General features: G+C 44.5%; 1 protein-coding gene across 2 annotated transcripts in view; it reads right to left on the bottom strand.

The window, feature by feature from the left end:
- Ptprb (protein tyrosine phosphatase receptor type B) overlaps window positions 1-21,836 on the bottom strand; it is a 107,574-nt gene that overhangs the window by 31,920 nt on the left and 53,818 nt on the right. For both annotated transcript variants that reach the window (XM_021656151.2, XM_021656152.2), the window contains 10 exons: window positions 18,517-18,780; window positions 14,207-14,470; window positions 13,393-13,656; window positions 12,293-12,556; window positions 11,600-11,869; window positions 7,858-8,121; window positions 6,820-7,083; window positions 5,520-5,801; window positions 3,487-3,765; window positions 2,855-3,004 (listed from right to left, as the gene is read on the bottom strand). In XM_021656151.2, coding sequence (XP_021511826.1) covers window positions 2,855-3,004; window positions 3,487-3,765; window positions 5,520-5,801; window positions 6,820-7,083; window positions 7,858-8,121; window positions 11,600-11,869; window positions 12,293-12,556; window positions 13,393-13,656; window positions 14,207-14,470; window positions 18,517-18,780 — 2,565 coding nt within the window. The remainder of the gene's footprint in view (window positions 1-2,854; window positions 3,005-3,486; window positions 3,766-5,519; window positions 5,802-6,819; window positions 7,084-7,857; window positions 8,122-11,599; window positions 11,870-12,292; window positions 12,557-13,392; window positions 13,657-14,206; window positions 14,471-18,516; window positions 18,781-21,836) is intronic.

The following is a 21,836-nucleotide window of genomic DNA, read 5'->3' as shown; positions in this document are numbered from 1 at the left end:
TGCCAGGCCACAGAGAAGGACAATGCAGCCAGTCCTGATGAGACCTAATAAGCTAGGGTCAGATGGAAGGGGAGGAGGACCTTCCCTATCAGTGGACTTGGAGAAGGGCATAGGAGGAGTTGACGGAGGGAGGGAGGGAGGGTGGGATTGAGAGAGAATTAAGGAGTGGGCTACAGCTGGGATACAAAGTGAATAAACTGTAATTCACATAAAAAATAAAAATTTAATAATAAAAAATAAATAAGGAAAATATTATAGAGATGAGATTCTACCTCCAATGTCCTTCAAGAAATGGGTTTGTCACAGCACCTTGGACTTTGTTTAATAAGATCTGCTCACAGTGAGTATCTCTTAGAAATATTTTTTACTGATTTATTGGTATTTTATTGATGATTGCATCTGGGGAAACAGACTTGTGTAGAGAAGGAATTCCCCAGAAGAGATTAATTCCAAGAACTGAGGTCCTCATATTCTGAGGACCCGTTTTTTTTTTAATTTTTATTTTTATATGAATTCCAGTTTACTCACTTTGTATCCCAGCTGTAGTCTCCTCCCTCCTCCCCTCCCAGTATCACTCTCCCTCCATCATCTCCTCCTGTGCCCCTCTGTTAGTCTGATAGGAGAGGTCCTCCTCCCCTTCCATCTGACCCTAGCTTATCCGGTCTCATCAGAAAAAGGCTCTAGACAAGGACTTTGGGGTTCTACTTTACTTCTCTCTTCCTAAGGACCCCACTGAAACCACAAAGCACCTTTCAAAATGTTCCCTGGGTCCCTCCTTTTATAAATCCCTTCTTCCGTGGCATTAGCCAGTAGAGCTCCCTTGGACCAGTGTACATATGTCCCAGACAAGAGGTGATTTCCTGTATTTGGCTGGTTGTTTGGGCGTTAATTTACCTTTCCTGAAATGGATATATCATTTTGCTGGCAATATCTGAAAATTAGTATTGCCTTTAAGATGAGTGGCTGGCTGGTTTGTTATCTTGGGTTCTTAGGGACCATCACCCAACTCTGAGGACACTGCTAACGGAGACCCACCTGGCTGTGGAGCGCAGGGCCAGCGGTTCTATGGGTATGAGATTTTGGTCACTGCCCTAGATGCATGTGGAAGCCCATTATGTTCATTGCCGCCTAATTAAAGTCTGTTCACAGCTCACAAATTTATCTCCAATCCCAGGGTGTGAGGAAATCAGGGATGCACCATTGACCCTTGAAATTATTTAATTAATTATGCATAACCAATTTAGTACAATGAAACAGAATGTAAAACCATACAGACTGTTAAATATCCAGTGAAACTAGAACACCATTTAGTCTAGAAATTGTTCTAGTGTTTGTCATGTTTAAAAATTTCCCTTTGCTCATAAATGGCCCAAAGTTGGTTAGAGATGCTTAAGAAATTTATGTATAGCACCTTAGATAATTCTGAGAAATATAAGGAAGGCGAAATAGACTGTGCGCTCTGGAATCTATTTTGGAGAATAACACTTAAGGCCTTAACAGCAAGTGAATGCTTGTATAGCTGTACCTCCAGTTCAACACCGCCTGTAGGCGCTTTGACTGAATGTATCAATAATCAACTCCAAAGGTCACAATTCAGTGTGTATAATGGTGTGACCGTTACTGCGTAGCATTTGCCCAGTCTGTGGAAACTGGGTGGTCCCTGCATAGTCTACAAAACTGCACAATGAAATATAGTGCTAAAAAGTAAGAGTTGGCTGTTGCCTGCTTTTGGATCACTTTCCGCTAGCTGGGCTGCCTGGTCTGGCCTCAGTGGAAGAGGATTCATTTAGTCCTGATCTGACTTGGTGTGTCAGGGTGGGTTGGTACAGGAGCCGGGAGGCGGTAGGAATCTCCTTTTCTGAGGAGAAGGGGAGAAAGAAAAAGGGAAAGAGGGTGGGAGGGGAGGAGGGAGGGGGCTTTGATCGCCATGTAAAGTGAATAAATACATTTAATAAAAAAATTTAAGAGTTGGGTCTGGTAATTGCATGTCCGTAATCCCAGCCCTGAGGAAACTGAGGCAGAAGACTCATGAGTTTCAGGTCAGCCTGGGCTACAAAGTGTGGGAAAGATCGAACTGAGCCACACACACACACACACACACACACACACACACAAAGGAAAAAGAAAAAAGAAAAAGAAAAAGCCTGCCACTCAAAACAAGCAACAGTAAGATTAAGCAAGCAGAATTCAGAAAAACAAACTCTGTAAAAGAGTGATATTTCAAGTGAACATCATTTCTCCCTTGTAAGCTTTTGGCAAGTTTTGGGAATTGATGCATAGTTTGGGAATATCTGGCTGTCAGAGGCATTTGGGACAAAGAGATAAATGATCTTGAGGTAGATTGCTACTTAAATGCGGAATTATGAAAAAAAAAAAAGAAGTGAATGAAATTGATGGGTAGCCAAGATGATATTGCATTTTGCATTTCCAATATTGCTTGGGAAATAGTATGTGCTCTAAAAACAAGTTGTACTTTTTTTTTTTTTTAAATTGCTTTTGTTACATAGCACTCGATGGTCTTAAACTTAAATAGCCCTTCTGTCTCAGCTTGGGGGCTGACTTCTTCAAGTGTGGGCAACTCTGTTTAGCTCAATGGTTACTGTTTTGTTATTTTTTAATTCTCCTTTATGCTCAAAGATGTCAGGGTTATCTTTAGTTATCTTTATAACAGGCTTCGTTGCCAAGAGCCTCCGGGCAGCTTTGCTTGTAACTATCTCCTTGTATCTCACAGAGACAGAACTGAGTATTGAAAACTTAATTTTCTACTCTTCAAACTTGTGGTCAAAGGAGCCCTCACATGACCTTTAAGAAGGAAGCTCTGTGTCTCCGAGTTCATCGGTTCGTCGTTACTTACCGTCAGCCTCTCTCACCACCACTGCGAAGTATTTCACAGCTCCGTTGGTGTCACTGAACCAGCTACAGTTGACGGTGAAGTTGATGGAAGATTTGCTGATCAGCACATCCTTTTCATTCACACGGATGTGCGGGGGCGGTGGAGGAGGGCCTAGAAAAAGAGGTGGGAAGCCAAGAAGGGTCATAGGGGTACTCTCTCCTCCTGAACAGGTCAGAGAGGTGAAGTCTGAAAGAGGCCAGCAAAAGGGGCGTCTTTTCTGCAGGGTTTTCTCAGGCTGTAGCATTCAGTTCCTTAAGAGCTCCACTAGTTCTAGACTAACTGGACGAGGCACTTAAATCCCGTCTCGTTCGCGCATGTTAACATTGACTTGTTAGTTACTGGAGAACTCTACTCAGAGAAATGTCGATGTTTCCTGGAGCCATTTGATCCTCTGCTCCATGTAATAACGAGACAGGGTTATATATATATATATATATATATATATATATATATATATATAACCATTATATATATATATAATGGACTGTGGGCAAGGGGATGGGAGTGATGGAAATAACTGAGAGAGATGGAGACGCAAAGCCTTCTACCCTGTGTGACAGGAGCCCACTTGCAGACCTTTGGGAAACACTTACGGTCTATCATAGTGATGGTGCTGTCTTCAACCACCTCGCTGGTCACCCCCGCCGACTGCACCTTGATGGACACCAGGTACCTCTTATGAGGCACTAGCATCATGATGTTGAGGAGAGATTTTTCTTTGTCTAGCTTTCTGGAAAACTCGATTTCTTGGGTATCCATTTTTCGACATTCAATGCTATAGCCATCAAAGTCGGAATCAGGCGGTACCCAAGAGCAGGCAATGGCCGTCGAGTTCTGAGGGCGGCAGTGCAGGTTTTGTATCTTGTCCGGCTCTGTAGGTGCAAGGGGGAAGAGACACAATTCAGCGGTGTGGACATTTCCTCCGGCACTTTTGGGGATAACCATCTAAGATGTAAACAGACAGCCCCCACAATGTACTGAATTGCTTTTTGGGGAAGATATCTTTAAAGATCTTTCAGGAAAATTTCTGGCTGTTAGACTGCACTCTGAAAAAAAAATACTGTTTAAGTTGGGCTATGGTGCTACACGCCTTTAATCCCAGCACTTGGGAGGCAGAGGAAGGCTGAGCTTTGTGAGTTCAAGGCCAGCCTTGTCTACAGAGTGAGTTCCAGGATGGACAGAGCTACACAGAGAAACCTTGTCTTAAAAGATGAGAGAGAGAGAGAGAGAGAGAGAGAGAGAGAGAGAGAGAGAGAGAACAGGGCCAGGGAGATGGCTCAGCAAGTAAAGGGACTAGCCAGCAAGCCTGATGGCTGGAGTTTAATCCCTGCAATCTACATGATCAGAAGGACAAATGACTTCCCCAGGTTGTCCTCTGATCTCCACATACATGTGTGCTGTGGCGTGTACACACATGCACACTCATGAGAGCACACACAAAAGTAAAGAGATGGATAAACAAAGAATGTAAAAGAAATAGTTTAAAATGTAGCTCAGGATGTAGCTAGATAATTTAGCACTTGGCTGGCACATGTAAAGGCAAGAGTTCTCTCTTCAACATTGCAAACCCAAACCAAAACAATACAACGATAAAACCGCCCACTGAAAGTGAAAGCACTGCCCCTTTAGAGAAATCACCAGTATGCTTGGAAAAACATGTGTGAGCACACTGGAACTGGCTAGACAGAAGGTGAGGCGAGGCCCCAACCTGAATGCAAAGTCTTTACCAACACGTCTGGACAAGTAAACAACTTCCCACCTCTACAACCCATCTGTGCATACTACCTCATATAGTTCTTGCAAAGATCTCAGGGTGGAAACATGGACAGCCTCCTGGAACACTGGCTGGCAGAGTCATTACTTGGTAAACATGAACTCTGCTGAATGCGAGACTGAGAAATAACTTCAGTGACTCGTTATCCTCCAAGTGCTAGCATGCTAACTTCCATCTCCTTCTTCCAGTCTCTCCCGGAAACCTGGAAGGATTCTATCAGTCTATTTTCTACTGTCTACTCAGAGTAAGTTTCTAAAACCTAAATATGGCTGCGGTGTCTCTGTGGGTTTAGGGCAGCCTGACTTCGCCTGAAGCCCCACATTGAAAGCCTGGCAAATAAGCCATTTGGGCTCCGTTCTTCTTCATGCTCCTTCTCTGCCCAATTAAACTTCCTTCTGCTCCTGGAGAGAGAATGTTGCCACATTTCTCTCTCCTCCCCCAGGGTCTTCCAGTGTTTTATTTTCTCTACCTATTCTCCACTTCTTTTTTTCACCTGTACCCAGTGAATTCTGTTCTCTGTACGTTTCAATTTAGATGTTTCTTCTTTCAGGAAGCCTCCTTGTTTTGGGTCAAGTGCCTCTGACATGAATTCAGTGACATTTCCCTTTCACACCCAAAAATGCAACTTTCTTTCAGTGACAGTCCTGTCTGCCAAAGCTCCATGGGGACAGGGATCACTTCTTTGTTGAGTATTGTTCTTAGTGCTGGGTGAATGAAGAAATCAAAGGAGACGTCTACCCGAATCCAAGTCTCGCCATCTCAAACTAAACTGTGCATCCAACCCAAGCCCCACTGTAATAAGATGGTCCTCTCATCCCATCGGAAACCCAAGATAAGCGAAACAAGCCGTACTTGTCCTCACAGACCCAGAAATTGGTTTGCTGTAGGTTTTCCAGGAATCTCCACTGACAGTCTTGACGCTGAACTGATAGGACCTCCCTGGGCGAAGCCCATACACAATGCGTCCTTCTGATTTTCTGCTGCTGTAGGGGTTGAAGACCGTCAGTGCATCTCCAGGGAGCCACTGCAGCTCAAAGTCGTTGTAATCTGTCCAGTCTGGGGGTCCCTTCCAGGTGATGGCCAAGGAAGTGTTCGCAACATCAGCAAATGACAAGAGACTGGGGGGACTGGGGGCTGTACATAAAATAAAAGGGAAGGCCACACAATCAGATTTGTGACGTAACGGGGTGAGAGCACTGAACTGGACATCAGATCTGCTTTAATGTACAGAGAGATAACATAACAATAGGTGTAGACACTTTCTTTTATAGAAACTCTCCTGTGTAAGGCACTATCTAGCATTTTATATGCCTTTTCTTAACTATTCGTAACCATGGCCTCCTGACTAGAGTGCTACAGAGCATGAGTGTGCCCTGGGTGTGTTGTGTGTTACGTGTTTAGGAAAGCATTCCACCGTATTTGAAAGCAGTAGGGCTGGAGCTCAGAGAGAGTTCTGACCAGTTTTAGAGAATCTTGGGGACTGACTTCAGGGCGGGATACAGAGATTATCTGTGTGCATGCGAGGCAAGACAGCACTCAGGAGAGATTACTCCATTGAAACACAATGGTGATGCATATAGTTGTCCTCATCTTTCCTATCTGAAAACGGAGGCTGAGATGCTCAATGGTCTTCTTGCATGTGAGTGACAGCCCAAAATTAAGAACCTGGTGCTTTTTCCACAAAGCATATCTTGGTTTTGTTTTCTCATTGTGTGCATTATGTGTGAGCACGTGCCCATCTCTCTCCCTTGTGTGTGTGTGTGTACGTGTACATGTGTGCTTATGCATCTTTGTGTGTATGTGAGAGAGAGAGCCCATGAGAGCATGTATACATCTCATGGTGCATGTATGACGGTCAGAGGACAACCTCGGATATTTGCATTCTACCTTGACTGAGGCCTGGTTTCTTCTGTGTCTGCCCCTGTGTAGGCCAGAGTGTCTACAAGCTACTCGTGTCCCCACCTCCCAGCATGCCTTAGGAGGGGATGGGGAGATTACAGACATATGCTTTCAAGCTCCACTTTACTTGGGTCCTGGGGATTTGAACCTAGCTCCTCATGCCTGAGCAGCAAGTCGCTCTACCCCCCAAACCATCTTATCCCTCAAATCATAATTAAAAGGCTTCTCAACAGCGCTTGACTGGGCTTCTTACCTGTTCTGCCCTCCCCTGTGACTTGATTGCTGAGGTCCCCGCTGTGCGTCACCACACACAGTGTGTATTTCCTTCCAGGAACGAGACCTTGGAAGCGCCACTCTGTCAGGCCCTTGTCCTTCCAGCTCTCCTTCTTCGTGCCATTGGGGTTGTAGAGAATCAGCTCGTAGAAGTCAAAGTCCCCGGAGGCCGGGCTCCAGCTGAACCAAAGGCTGTCTGTCATGTTCCGATTGGATCCTCTGAGATGATTCACTGCAGCTGGGACTGAGAAGGAGAAAAACTCACGCTGAGGATGGAACAGGCGCGAAACCATGCTGAGCCACAGGTGAGGGCCTGAGCTGGGCTGGGCCCATGGTCCAGTTGCCTGCACTGTGGACTCGCCGATGGCTCAGAGCGCTCACGCTGGGCTCATGTCGGGTAGTAATGGGTACAAATTAAAACAAGTCAAAGCAGGTGGTGGTTCTTCGTAATGGACCATCCAGTGACTGTTAGTTAGGCAGCAATGCGCTGGTTAGCTTCTAAAAGACCCAGAAAATGGCTTCAGCTTCTTCTAGCCTGACCCACCACTCTGACAGCCACCATCCTGTAGCCACCCTCTGGGCCTGTTTACTGCCCCATCTACCATTAGCTTCTCTGTTACATCATTTTCTGACTGACCACAGTGGTCAGTCAGTGTGAGTGAGTGTGTGTGTGTGTGTGTGTGTGATTTGTAGTTCATCTCCTGTGGACCTGCTCTGCCCTCCATCTATTCCTCGTAGGAAATTGCAGGGGGTAGTTTGACTAGGGCCGCTAGAGGAGCAGGGTTAATTTTCCACAAACCCCGTTAAATAACTAAACAGAGGCAAAGGAACAGAAGCCCGTGGAATGAGGAGGACACAGCTCATCCCCACTCTGAGTTAGGGACAAAAGTTTCAATCACACACAGTCACCTAAAGCTCTGCTCTGGGCAGAACGGGGGAGAAGAACATGTCAAGGCTGAGCTGGTAACTGTGATGGCACCTCCCTTGCCACCCGTTACTGTTTAAGCCCGGGTCCTACCTGTTCTGCCGAATATAAAGGACTCGTTGGACAGCTCCCCACTGTGCGTCACGATCACCATCTTGTACATGCGGCCTTGTAGCAAGTTCTGGAAAGAGAAGCTCTGCACCAGCGGGTCAACTTGAGCCCTTTCCTGAAGCGTTTTGTCTGGGTTGTACAGAAAGATGTTGTACCAGCTGAGCTCGCCCTCCGAGGCAGTCCAGCTGAAGGACAGGTGTCTGGTGGAGTTCTCTGTGATCCTCAGATTGGTGACAGCTGCGGGGACTGGGAGAGTCAAGGGACAGGAGGGTGAGTCAGCGTTTTTGGATCCCAGACACAGACCAGGACTGACACTCTTGGTGGACACATTCAACCCCGAACCCAACATCCTGCTTTTAGGGTCGTTGGCTTTCGATAGATGCAAACAACAGCTTCCTAGGATGGGCTCCCCTGAGAGGCTTTGGTGACTGCCCTTTTCAGCTGACGTGTGTCTGTCTCTCATTTTGTCTGTGCTCCAGACAAGAATTTCATGTGCTTTGGGGGGCAGTGGTTCTCAACCTGCGGGTCACGACCCCCACAAGGGTAGCATATCCGATATCCTGAATATGAGATATTTACAACAGAAGCAAAACGCCCATTACAAAGTAACGATGAAAATAATTTTCTGGTCAGGGGGTCAACCACAGCATGAGGAACTGTATTAAAGGGTCACAGCATCAGGAAGGCTGAGAAAACCACTGTCTTTGGGCACCATGGCCAGAGTTCATATTGCCCCATCACTGTCCCTGTGTATGGTGCTGCAGGAGAAGGAGCACGCGATCGAGAATGGAGGGCCATGCTCGCAAATTCCACGGCCGCCAGAGGGTCTACACCTCAGGGAGCTTGGTCAAGGCGAAGGCCTATGAATCTGAAGATGCGCATGGCAGCTGAGACACTGCTCCATCCCTGGTGGCTGTGGGGTCAAGCACAAGCCCCGTTCACAGTGTTCAGGACAAGCGTTAGTTATGCCCTTGACTTGTGAGGGCTTCTGCTGTGCAATCATTTTGTTACCCAATGCCCATCAATAAATCTTTCTCCCTGCCCGAAGTGAACAGCAAAGACATGGATCCCCAAAACTAAAGAAATAGGAAGTTTGTGATTTACTGATGCCAAACCATTTAGTTTAAAAAAGGGCCACAAGAGGACAGGAAACAATGGTGGGAAATTACCGCCACAGACACATTTAAGCTACAGAATAAAAGTTGATTTGATCTGTGCATCTAAGTATTTTTCTCATGCCCATTAGAGTAAAGATCAAAAGATTACCTCTGAGTGCTAGCAGAGGGCTCAGAGATGATTACTAGACTGCAGAGGAGAGGCCCTAAGGAAGAGGAGTGGATGGGCAGAGAGGGAAAAGCTAACAGTAGTAGAAATTGGATTTAGGGGTATGAGAAAGGAAAACAACAGGAAAAACCCAAATCACTCTAAAAATGACATGGGTTAGGTGTTTCACTGAGGTTTTGACCTGCAGCGTTTCCAGATGTTGAATAAACCTAAGCATTTTTTCCACCGTAAGTTTATTGGCCACATGAATTCTACAAGCACACTTTGGTGGGCATGGTGGTGCATGCTTGAAACCTCATCTCTTAGGAGGCTGTGGTAAAAGGCTTATCCAAGGTCTGAACTATTATGGTCAGAGGGGTGGGCTGACATAGGCTAGCCATCGCTATGCAGAAAACAATGTCTCAAAACAAAAATCAAGCACACAGTAACCCTCCACCCCCAGCACACACAAAAGCCAATCCAACCCAACCACCATGAAGAACTAGCTCATCATCCTTTGTCCACTATAACTCAAATAATTTGCTATTAGATATTGGAATTCGTTATACATTCTGGATGAAAATAACTTTGTGAGGCAAACAGGGTCCCCAACATTTGCCCAGTTCTTTTGGTTGCCTCTTCCTTCTGGTGGCTGCTTGACTTTGTTGCATAGAAGCCTCTCTGTTTGCTATAAGGTGCCCACCCTCACCCCTGCCAGTAATTGTAACTGGACACACTGATGGCTTCAAGTTTTTTCCTGTTGTCTTTCAGGTCTTACAACTAAGCCATGGTGTATATGCTTTTAATGAGACCAGCCAGTCAACATAGTAAGACCCTGTCTCAAAAACAAAGAAACAAACAAACCTTAGGCCATTTTGAGCTTTTTTTTTTTTTCCAATAGCTTTGGCTGTCCTGAACTCACTATGTAGACCAGGCTGGCCTTGAACTCATAGTCATCCACCTACCTCTGCCTCCCTGAGTGCTGGGATTACAGGTGTGTGCCACTGAACTTGAACAGCTTTTAAACACTATTTATTGAAGGGGTTGTAGCCTTTTAGCCAGTAATGGTTTTGTTACCATTGTTAAGAATCAGTTGGCCTCAAATATGTGAGATTATTTCTGAATGCTCCTCTGTAATCTGTTAATTAGAATGACTGTTCCTTATGGTGCTGTAATGCTGTTTTGATTACTGTAGATTTACAGTGTATTTTAAGGTCAGGTATTATCCTACCTCCAGCTTTGTTCTTTTTACTCAAGATTGTTGTAGCTACTTAGCCATTTTTTGTGCTAATTTTAGAATGTTTTTCTAGTTATGTGAAACTTGATGGGCACTGAACTGAATCTGTAAGTCACTTTAAGTGATTTATATTTTGGTAATATTCATCTTTATAATCCATTAGTGTGGAAGGTCTTTCTACTTTTCTGTTTGTGTTTACTTTTCAATTTCTTTTACAAGAGTTTTCTAATTACCATTGTAGAGGCCATTCACTCTCTTAGGTAACTTTCTTTCTAGGCATTTTATTTTCTTTGTAACTATTGTGAATGGCATTCTGTTCATGATTTCCTTCTCAGGAATTTTGTTATTGTTGCACAAAAATGTTTTGATTTTTGTATGCTGATTTTGCATCCTGAAATTTTACTGAATTTGTTTGTCAGCTCTAACAGGGTTCTGTGGACTCCATAGGTTTTCTTGTGTGTGTGTGTGTGTATGTGTGAGATAAATCATATCCACAAGCAGTGATAATTCATTGTTCTCCCATCCTACTTGTGTTGTTTTTCCTCTCAGTTCTTTGTCTTGCCAACTGTCTCAGTAAGACTTTCAGTGTCACACTGTACAAATGAGGTGGGACTAGACAGAGCTATCTTTTTCAAGATCATGATTCTCAACCTGTGGGTCATGACTCCTTTGGGAGACAAAATGACCCTTTCACAGCGGTCACATAAGACCATTGGAAAATACAGTCCCGGCACAAGAGTCCTCAGAGGTTGGAGGACGCAGAAGATCAGAGAGTCAGATCTAGAGATTGAAATGACATCATTACGGGCCACACTACGGGCCAAGGGATGTGAAAAAGGCACGGAGTGGATTACTCCCTGAAGAACTTTGAAAGGTTGTTGACACCACTTGACATCTTATTTCGGTTCCGGTTTCTAACTTTGAGGAGGACTACATGCTAGTACCTTTGCACCATTTCAAATGGTCAAGTTTGTAGCAAAGTAGGCTTCGGCCACAGTCAACTGACGGGGCCGGTTTTAATGACGAGACAGAATTGGAGTATGGCGGGCTAAAACCCGTGTGGCCTGGCTGGCTCATGTGGGACTGTGAAGTAAGGATGAATGTGACTAGAGTGACATGCATCTTCCCTGAGAGAGAGCATGGCCTCACTCTCTCACCTTCCAGTGTCCACACCACGGCAGACAAGGAGGGAGCTGGCCCAAGGCAGGAAGCTGTGTCACTCACCCGTCCGGCCTTCAGCCTGGGCTGCCTTACTGGAGAGTCCTCCGCTGACAGTTAAGATCTGCATCTTGTATTTCTTGCCGGGCGTTAGATCTTCAAATTTGTGCTGCTTGGCGGTAGCTGCCTCTGACGTATTGCTCAAAAGAAGCCCGTTCTCATTCAGAAGCAGGATGTCGTATCTTTCCGCCACACCGACAGCTTTCTGCCAACTCACTGTCAGGGAGTTACTGCTGTACGCATTGTCTGCCACGACTCCCTGGACGGATGCTGGAACTTCAAAGAAACAAGAAGAGCAAGAAAACTCAGGCTCAACCACTTAGGGCAAAGCACTCAACTGAGGAAAATTTTTCTAAACTCACAGCGCACAACTGCACTTTCATTCCCTAAAACTTTTGAATTTTTTGAAAAAAAGTCTGAGAAGTGCATAGCTACAAAGACTTCTGTCTATACATAAATTTTGAAACATCCTTTTTTTTTAAGCAGGTATACATTTCCCCCTATCACACTTAATTATTTTTAAAGAAAATCTCTATCAAGACAAGAGCGTACGAAGCAAAGATGAGGGATGCTCTTGAAACCGCTGCAAACTGTAGAGGCATCTTGAAATCAGACTTTCACGTGCAGTTTTAAATTAGACCCATTCGTACATGGTTCCACTGTGGAGAACTGGGGCGCCCTCTATCATCTGGGGCTTACCCGTCTGCCCGAGCATGTCCACCTGGTTGCTCAGGGACCCACTGACAGAAGCAATGACGATCCTGTATTTGGCTCCGGCTTCCAGCCTGTGGAAAACGTGCTCAGAGATGTGCTTGGGGATAGTCTGGGATTCAACCTTCTCGTCCTGCCTGAATGCTGACACCACATAGGAGTCCATGTCTCCCCCGCCTGGGGTCCAGGTTACCATCAACCTATCCGTGGCTCCGTTGGCAGAAACGTGAACATTCTTGACAGTACTGGGAACTGAAAGAGAAAACAAACTTAAGAAAACCTCACTTAAGAAATGAACGGTGGGGATATTTAACTAACGTTTCCAAGCCCGGCTGGGGGTGTGGCTCAGCGCTATGACACTTGCCTATCATACGAGGCCTTGGGTCCCCTCTTTGGCATCTCCCCAGGTTGTGTTAAAAATGTTAAAAGTGTTTTTCAACATTTTACCATTTAGTGAAAGGGTGTGTGTGGAAAAAAAAAACATACAAATTTGCCTTTTTACTTTTCTGACTCTTCTGACCAAACAGAGGTTAAAGAGAGAAAGTTCAGGGGGAGATCAAGACCAACGAAGAGAAATGAAAATGGTAGCCATATATTGAGGGCTAAACTTGGCTTTCTTATTTATTAGCTATGCCATAATAGGGACATTATTTAATCTCCATACATTTGTGCATAAGAAAAATGCCAATGGTGATTATAGTAACGAGTCATAGGGTTGAGAAGACTGGACAGAATAGACTCTGCTGTGGGGCTGCCCTGTCCCCCAATAAGCTGTCAACTTGTATTATTAAAACGTGATCCCTCCTGAATTCCAAAGAACTGGTGCCCCATCAGGAGAGTTGTTTATTAAACCTATGATATAATCTGAGTGCCCCAGAAGCCCCAGCGAGGCACGCCCATTCAATGTTATTCCTCTGGAAGTTTCCTTGCCACCTCCAGGTTGACCACGGGGGTTGTCACTGTCAGGACAGCTTTCTGCTCCTTGCGGTCTCTCATTTCTCCAAGTCTTAATCTAAACACTCGCACTATCAAACATGTCAAATACATCACTGCGTCCACTCAGGCTCAAGAACAGGACTTCAAATTACCGGTGAGGCCCTCGATGAAGGCTGACTGCTGGACGTCACCGCTGACGGTCAGGACAAGGATTTTGTAATGGCGCCCCGGGGTGAGCGCGGTGAACTGGTACTCAGTGGCGGTGTTTACGAGGTGAATGGGTGGAAAGACTTTCATGTCGTTGAAGAGCAGCTGGACCTCATACTGGTCGACGTCCCCACTGGCTCTTGACCATGTCACGTGGAGATCCTCGGTGCTCCTGTTGAGGAGTGTGAGGCTCTTGACAGGCTCCGGCACTGGGGAGAGAGAGGAGAAGCTATTTTAGGAATGGGGCTGATCGAGTTTACCTACACAGTTCGTGACTCACACTCAAGGAACTGCCAAACATCTCTCTCCCCCCGAAAAACCTTGAATTACTTCATGCAAAATTAAACAAGAAAAATTGAAAGCTACTACTTAAGTTGTGATTTTTTTTCCCCTGACATAAATCTTCTATGCTATATGTTGGTAGGATATAATTATAAAATGAGTTATGATCTCAATCAGAAGATAAAACAGGATGTCTAGAATTTTAATGCCTTGATGCAAGAAGACAGGGAAGAAAAATGAAACACTCTCTCTTTTTTTTTTTCTTCCTCCCTCACCATATTTGCTTTTATCTACCAATAAATATTCTGTGATTGCAAGTCATTGCTTGGCTGAATGATACAAGCTCCAGGTGAGAGTTATTGGGCCTATAACTGATGAATCAGGAAGTACAGACAACTCAGGGTTTGCATGAACTTAGTGCCAACTCAGTGACCATCAAGTCCAGCCACATGACCTTCTGATGACCCCTCCACTTACTTGTTCTCCCATTCCCTTGTTCACTGGCTTCATATTGTCCACTTTTTGTACTGACAGTGACACTGTACAGGCGTCCAGGGATGAGCTGAACAAATACACACTCGTTTTCTGACTTGGGAATGATTTTGGTTTGAATGAGGTTGTTTTTGTTTTTGATGGTGACTTGATAGTGATCAAAGTCTCCAGTGGCATGTACCCAGGACACCTTTAGGTAGTCGCTCCTGGCTGAGTTGCTGACACTGATTCCTTGGACCTTGTCGGGCACTGGAAAAGAGAACAGTTGAAGTGTTAGTGATTCCAGGAGAGCAGGTGATCACAGATGACCACCCGAAACAGTGAAGCACAGAAGACAGAAGACAGTTTTTATCGTGTGCATTTAAAAGGTGAATCTCAGAACTATAGACCACAAAGGGGAAAGGTGTATACATTCCTTAAAATGATCTCTTGGTAAAAAACACGATGAATACATTCTAACCTATTAAATGACAACAGAATGTCTCTTATAAGATGGAACATAACCATAATAACTAGTGCCTAATACAAAGGACGATGCAGATATTAATAATCACATCATACCTTGGTGACTCAAGTTACCAAGAAAGGCCCTCCCCCCCCCAAAAAAAAAACTCAAAAGAAAAATGGAGAAAAGGGAAACTTGTATGAGAGCATATACAAAGTTATGTTCTGAGTCACTAGTCATCCAAGAAACTCAGGCTCAGACCCTAATGCGATGGTGTTCCGTATTCCTTTGGCAAAACAGAAAGCAGGCAAAGCTACGAAAAAGGGTATCTATCCTTCTTATCCTTCAAAAGAGGCCGGACAATGAGCTGTTGTGCATACACAATGAAATATTACACTATTAATTTTTTTATTAACTTGAAACACAAAAATTTGGGTCTCTTGCTTTGAATATCAAAATATGAACTGTGGGTGACTCTAAGCAATATAACATAACTTTGAAAATTTAAATCCCTCAAAGATTACATTCTTCTCACATACATAAAAATGCCTTTGCATGTTAAAACAACTGAAAAATTAAAACCTTATTACACTAGGATTGTACATAAGCAAAGCTATTCAAGGAAGAGATGAACTTGATGAGTCAAGACACTGGCTATCGTGGGATGGATTAGTCAGGCACAAACCATGTGATCGGATACAAATTACTGTCAAAGTCCTAGCTAGCTTTTATTTTAGGCAGCAGTCTCATGCCTTTTTAAATTTGTAAAAATTCCTACCTAGGAAATTCATGCCTAGGAAAATCAAAGTGTAAATTGATGTGTGTGTGTGTGTGTGTGTGTGTGTGTGTGTGTGTGTTTTAAGCAAGAATTATGACTAATGCTATTTTGTAAACCCGAGACTGCTTCCAATAGATATATAAACAAATGGTTCCATGAGCCAATGTTTTTCTTCTCCATTAATAGGAAAATGTATTTTACTAGGAACACTGTGGTGAAGCAATTCCGATATTAAGGATGGTCTAGTTTTCAATTTAGGGCTGAGTTTTGATTCAATAATAAATTACAAATTCTCTTGTGTAAGTGTATATACATGCTATGTGGTGCATGTGTGAATCAGAGGCCAGAGATTGACATTTTCCTTGATTGTTCTCCACCTTATTTTTGAGAGAGGGTCACTCACTGAACCTAGTTTGTCAGGTTGGCTGAGCTGGCTTGTCCAGCTGGCCCATGAGCACCTACCTGCTTATCTCTGCCTTCTCCAGCACAGACCCAAAATGCTACTATGATAGATGTGTGGCACCATGCCAGGCTTTTATGTGCGTGCTGGAGATTCACACTCAGGTCCTTATGCCTACATGGCAGTCATTTTACTGACTGAGCCACCTCCCCAGCTACAATGTCTGCTCCTGTCCTACTAGGACCAGACATGGAGACTCACAGGAAGAAGCTTGGAAAGAGACTGTGCTTGACCCCAAGAACTGAGCATCTGCTCTAATTAGCTGTCTCTTTTAGCTCTTTTGAACACTTCTATGCCTGTAGGAGTTTGGTGTATGTCACAGCATGTCTGCTCGGGCACACACCAAGCCCCAGGTCCTTTTTCTTCTACTTTCTCCCAAATCATAAAACAGCCAGAAATTCCATCATTCTGCCACCTAAACCATGATGCTTTTACACAGGTTGTATTAATATCTTTTACTGACTAGTTTTACATTAGAACATAGTGCATCACGGGTCTGGAACAAAGAGAGGCCTTTACTTGAAACCAATTACATTTCTGTTAGCATTTAGCCACCGCGGACACGAGAAATTCTGAAATGGCACTATATGCACACACTAAGAACGTTCACTGATCTAGGCAATTAACCGAAGGCAAAGCAATTACTACGGGAAGAAGAAGTAGCTGAGCGTGACGCTAAGTCAATAAGGGGCTCTCCAGGTGGAACTGGAAGTCATTTGTGAGAACCGCTTTAACGCACGGCCAGAGGACGTGACACGGGATTAGAAGCATTGGTCTGTTCAGCTTGATGGGGAAGAAGAGCGTTAGAGAAGTTAAAGAGCATTAAGGCAGCCAGCCCAGATCAGCATGACGACAACTCAGGCACAACTCTGGTTAGAGTCATTGGCTTTTTGTCAGTGGTGCACCAAATCCAAGTTCATGCTGGTCAAAGAGCCAAGATGCTGCTCTGAGCAGAAAATAGCTTTTCTCACATTTGGGAAGAAAATCTTAGCAAAAGACCTTGCAATCTTTGAGTCATGTGGACAGGGAATGCTAATGAGGCGGGTGGATGGAAGTCCTAAGGTTAGCAGTTCGAAGATAGAGCCCTAATTTCTAGTCAGTTTTAGGCTCAGAGTTGATCGATAGGAGGCCCTGACATAAGATTACTCTGGAGGTGAAAATCAACTTTTCAGATCTAAGTCACGATTGTAATTATCAGCATAATTAAACTTTAGGTTATTTGAGGGTAGAGAGAATTTCCGTTGCCAATTAGTGCTTCTAAGTCTGGCGTGATGTAAAGGCTGAACTCTGCCATGGTTCGGACACGCGACCTTCAACACGCCACTCTTCGTCTTTGGGATTTTTTTATTATCACCAAATGAGGAGACAGGAGAACCGTTTCAATGCTAGCGTTCTATAATAAAGCTAGATAGGAAGCCGTGTAGTGTCTCCTCGGAGACACAGGAACTGCAGATGGCTAAGTGGTTAAGAATGCTTTTGCTCCTACAGAGAGGACCTAAGCTGGGTTCCCAGCACCCACAGCAGCTGGCTCACAACCTCCAGCAACTCCAGCTCCGGGGGCCTTCATACCCTCCTCTAGACTGCCTGAGCACCCACACTCACATGCATGTGTCCACACAAAGACATCCATAATTTTAAAAATACACATAGAAAGAAATTGCAACTTTTTTTCCTCCTCACAACTTCTATACTGTGAGGTTACTGTGTTTCTGGAGTCTCCCGAGGGCTGACCAGGTGGGAAACCTTGATGATTCATTGACCAGGAAGGTACCAAGCTCCTATTCAGCCCCAGCATCAAAGCTCACCAGCAGGGTGACATCACTGTCCCCGATGATCGTGGAAAAAGAACTGTTTCAGGTGCAAGAGTCAACCCGGAGCCCAGGAAGGAAGACTTGACAAAATATTGACGTCAGCCTTAAACAGAGATTTCAGAAGTAAACCCCAGAAAGCAGGAATACATGGGGAAAATGGTGGTTGTCTATATTTAGTCCCTTCTAGCACATCAAAGACCTGGCTGGCGTTCATCTGCTAAGAGTTTTGCTCCCTAGTCTAGGGACTATAAAGGGCCACATTTTTACCTTGTGTTCAAAGAACGCACAGTAGTCTTGATCATCACATATTTTGGGAAAGATTATTGAATCGAGGGTTTTTTAGGCCTTAGCATGAAGCGGAGCTAACTTTAAGTCCAAGATCTGAAACTTCCTGGCTGCTCGAAACGACAATAACAAAGAACTGGGCGATTTGACCTCTTAACCTTCTTAAAACTTGTTTTCCTAATCTGTAAAATGGGAACAATGACTTCTCTCAGAAAGGAATGTGCAAGGATTAATTAGTTAATATATGTGAACCCGTGATCCAGTAACCAAAAAGCACCCCCCTCCCCCAAACAGAAATAGTTGTTATCCTATTTAATATAATAGGAATTCTAGCTATGAAGGCTAGGCCAGTCTTCCTATAAATGTGACATCTGCTCGCTTGCCGATTAAAACAGGAAGCCTCCAGATCAATTCTGCGACGGTAACTGCCTTTCACCCAGGACCACGGCAGCTCCATGATGCTCGGGGCCCACAGCTGGCCTGCGTCTGCAGAGCCCTGGACCTCGGCATCCTTACCTGTCCGTTCTTCGCTGAAGGAACGGCTCGCGTAATCGCCACTCCTGCTGGTTATGGTGACATTGTAGAGGCGGCCCGGAGTGAGGGAGCTGAAGGAGCACTCGCTGACCGTCTTGGCGATGTTGAGGGACTGAACCACCCTGCCGTCGTGGGACAGGCTCACCACGTAGTTATCCACGTCTCCAGGCGCCGGCAGCCAGGAAACGCTGAGGTAATCATTACGGCCAGAGTTGCTGACTGTTACTCCGCTCACACTGGACGGGACTGAGAGTTCCAGCGAGGGGCGACATGGTCAAAGAAAATACAACCAGAAGGCTGGGTTAGCTATAGTGCTCAATAAGAACTGGGGACTGGTAGTCTGAGCTGATTATACAGGAAGTTGAGGTACCAGAATCCCAAGCGGCTTTGGGAAGGCAAAACTCTTTCATCAGAAGGCTAATGAAAGAAAAACAGGAGGAGGCCTTTTAGACGCCTCATAACCCAAGCACGATGACTTTCATGGGATATCTGTGTGGGGAGTGTTTCCAGAGGTATTTTATGTGAAGGAGGCGGGAGAGTCTTGGTAGGAAAGAAAAAAAACAAATTTTAGCAGTCCAAAAATGAATCAATTTGAACCAAACTCTTAAAAAAAAAAAAATCAAAGATACTTGATGGCAAAGGAGAAAAATTCCATGAATTTTCTGAAGATCTTAGACTCTGTGTTACCTTTGACTTTTATGTAATCAAGTTTTTTATTCCCGGGGAGTTTAATAATAGAAAACACAGCTGGAGGCGCAGCTATCCCGTGCTAAAGCGCCTTCTGCCCTCTAGCGGCCAGAAGCCTAAAAGCGCATCCTGGAAGCCTTGTACATCTGGAAACTGGGCAAGAGAAAGCTATGGCTGGGAGAAACCATCTTTCCGACATCGTCATTATCATTTGCTTGTATCAGTTACAGATCAATGCCACAAACGTTTGCCGAGAAACTTGTATGTTTCCAGGTGCGTAAAAATGCAACGGACACGGATGCCTTAAGGTTTTCCCCGGCCACGAGGTAAAAAATGATAAATTGGTGACTGAGGTATTGATTTAAAAGTTCATTATGCATTGGAGTTAGGCGTCTAGAGCACCATACTGCCTTTGGCAATGGCAGGCTGAACTCTTAGACTGCGCACGGCCTGTACCGCTGTTTTCATCCCAGGCTGCTCAGCTTTTAGCTGGTGATTTTCCTGTAATTGCCAGGGCTCGTAAAAGACAGGATTCAGCTAAGTGAGACCTGAGAGGCCTAATCTAATATGCCCGAATTCCAAGAATTAACCTCAAAGTCTATCGTACCCACGACTGATGAGCTGTACATATGCTATTTAGAAAGGATAGAATTATCAGGAGGGTTTTGGCCAAAAGTGTAACTCACTTGATTAAGATAAAATAGGCACACGAGTTATTTGGTATTTCTCTAGAATGAAAATGTTCTCAGACCTGGAGTAGATTGATCAGATATCTGATATTTTCAATTTCGGTTCCTACCATTCTATCCAGGCTGAAAAGGTTTTCACGTGCTTGCTTCAACTCTGTGAAAGCTTATCTGAGCTAAAAGAAGAATTTTCAAAACTGTTTTAATGTTGACCATTATATCAAGCGTTTGAAGAAATACTAAGTGATTACTATTATGGCTTGAGACATGGAATCATTTTATAATGTTCTCTATAAAAACTGTGTTAATCTAGGGATCTTCCGGAATCCTTAGTCATTGACAGGACACAGGTCAGTCTACTCAGAGCGAGGGAGGCTGAGACGCACTGAAAAGTGGATGCAAAGTCCTTCTCAGCTTTTCAGTCCTCACCCCGACACTACTACACTGAAGCATGGTGCCAGCAGTTGTTACGAGAGAAGGAAGAGGGCGTCAGAAAAGACACCAGTGACAATGTCTGCTGACGCAGAATGAGAGCTCTGGCATCCATCCGCGAATTTCTGACACCAAGTTCAGTTGCATAGCTGTGTCTCTGAAAGTTAGCGAAAGCGGTGTTTTCTGGGTTAAATTAAGTAGATGAGACTGATTTTGGAATGAGACTTTTGCTGATAATTAGCATCCGAGTGTTGGGTTCATAGACGGAATCCAACTTGGAATAATTATGTAAAATTAAGAGGTCGAGGTTATTGACCCTCTTCTGAGTCCAGTCATAGTTATCAAAGCTTCTGTTGGGCTTGTATATTTTTTCCCTAAGAAACTGGAACATAAATTGCATATGTCATATGAAATAATACATTATGTACTTTCAATGTGTTCTGTGGAAAAATTCCATTTCCTTTTTTTTTGGTGCTGAACTTCTCCCGCACAATGACCATAAGGATACCTATTTGTCCTCCTAGGTCATTCTTATTGGACAAGGAGCACTGAAGGTCAGGAGCATTGTTGAGGCGGCATTCAGCACTGAGCATTCGATGATGTTGTTTATGGAATATACATGTGACTTTTCCAGGAGTGCAGTGATATACTCCTGTAGCCCCAGCTATTGGAAAGGCTGAAGCAGGAGGCCGGGATGAGCTGGAGAGTTCAGAGTCAACCTGGCCAACATAGCAAGACTCCACAGATGCCACTTGAGAATGACATCAACCCAGCTTTGATCTTGTGAAGTGGATATCATCTTGCTTCTGTGTCTTGAAAATAAGACGGTGTGTGTGGAAGACAGATCATTACTTGTTTGTTTTAACTGGAAAAAAAATTTTGAAGGAAAACAACCCCAAGAGAGGACAAGCTCAGACACCGAGTGGTTACTATGACTTGAAACGTTTTTCTAGCTTTGATGTGGTTATTGGAGATATAAGAAAAGCTCAGTACTCTCTCCTGTCCTCATGCTTCAGCCGCTTTCCATTCCGTGTATGGGTGGTATGGAAACCGGCTCTTAGGAAGGAAACAGAGAAGCCTGATTTTAGGATGCTTAAAAAAAAATTCCTGCTGGGTGGTAAAGCTCGGTCTTCATATGGGGTTTCCTAACCATTGGAACAGGGGCTGTATCTGACTCTGTCGCCTGCCTTTTGGATCCCTTTCCCCTAACTGGGGGCTGCCTTGTCTAACTGTAATGGAACTCGTATGCCAAGACAAGTTGATATTTGTGGGAGGCCTCCCTTTTTTCTGAGCCTCTTCTGAGGAGAAAGGGAAGATGGGAGGATGGTGGGGAGGTGAGGTGAGAGGGAGGGTCTGGGAAGAGAGGAGGGAGGGAAAGCTGTGATCGGGATGTAAAAATCAATTAATTGATTACAATTAATGAAAAAACATTCCTGTTGGAGGCACCTTTGTGACCCGAGGTATCTGTAAGTTACAGAGACCTATCCGCAGACTTCT

Source organism: Meriones unguiculatus, chromosome 2, assembly GCF_030254825.1.
Source record: "Meriones unguiculatus strain TT.TT164.6M chromosome 2, Bangor_MerUng_6.1, whole genome shotgun sequence".
In the NCBI taxonomy this organism is placed as follows: domain Eukaryota; kingdom Metazoa; phylum Chordata; class Mammalia; order Rodentia; family Muridae; genus Meriones; species Meriones unguiculatus.
The sequence above is the reverse complement of the archived record's forward strand: the minus strand, read 5'-3'. Positions and strand labels throughout refer to the sequence as shown.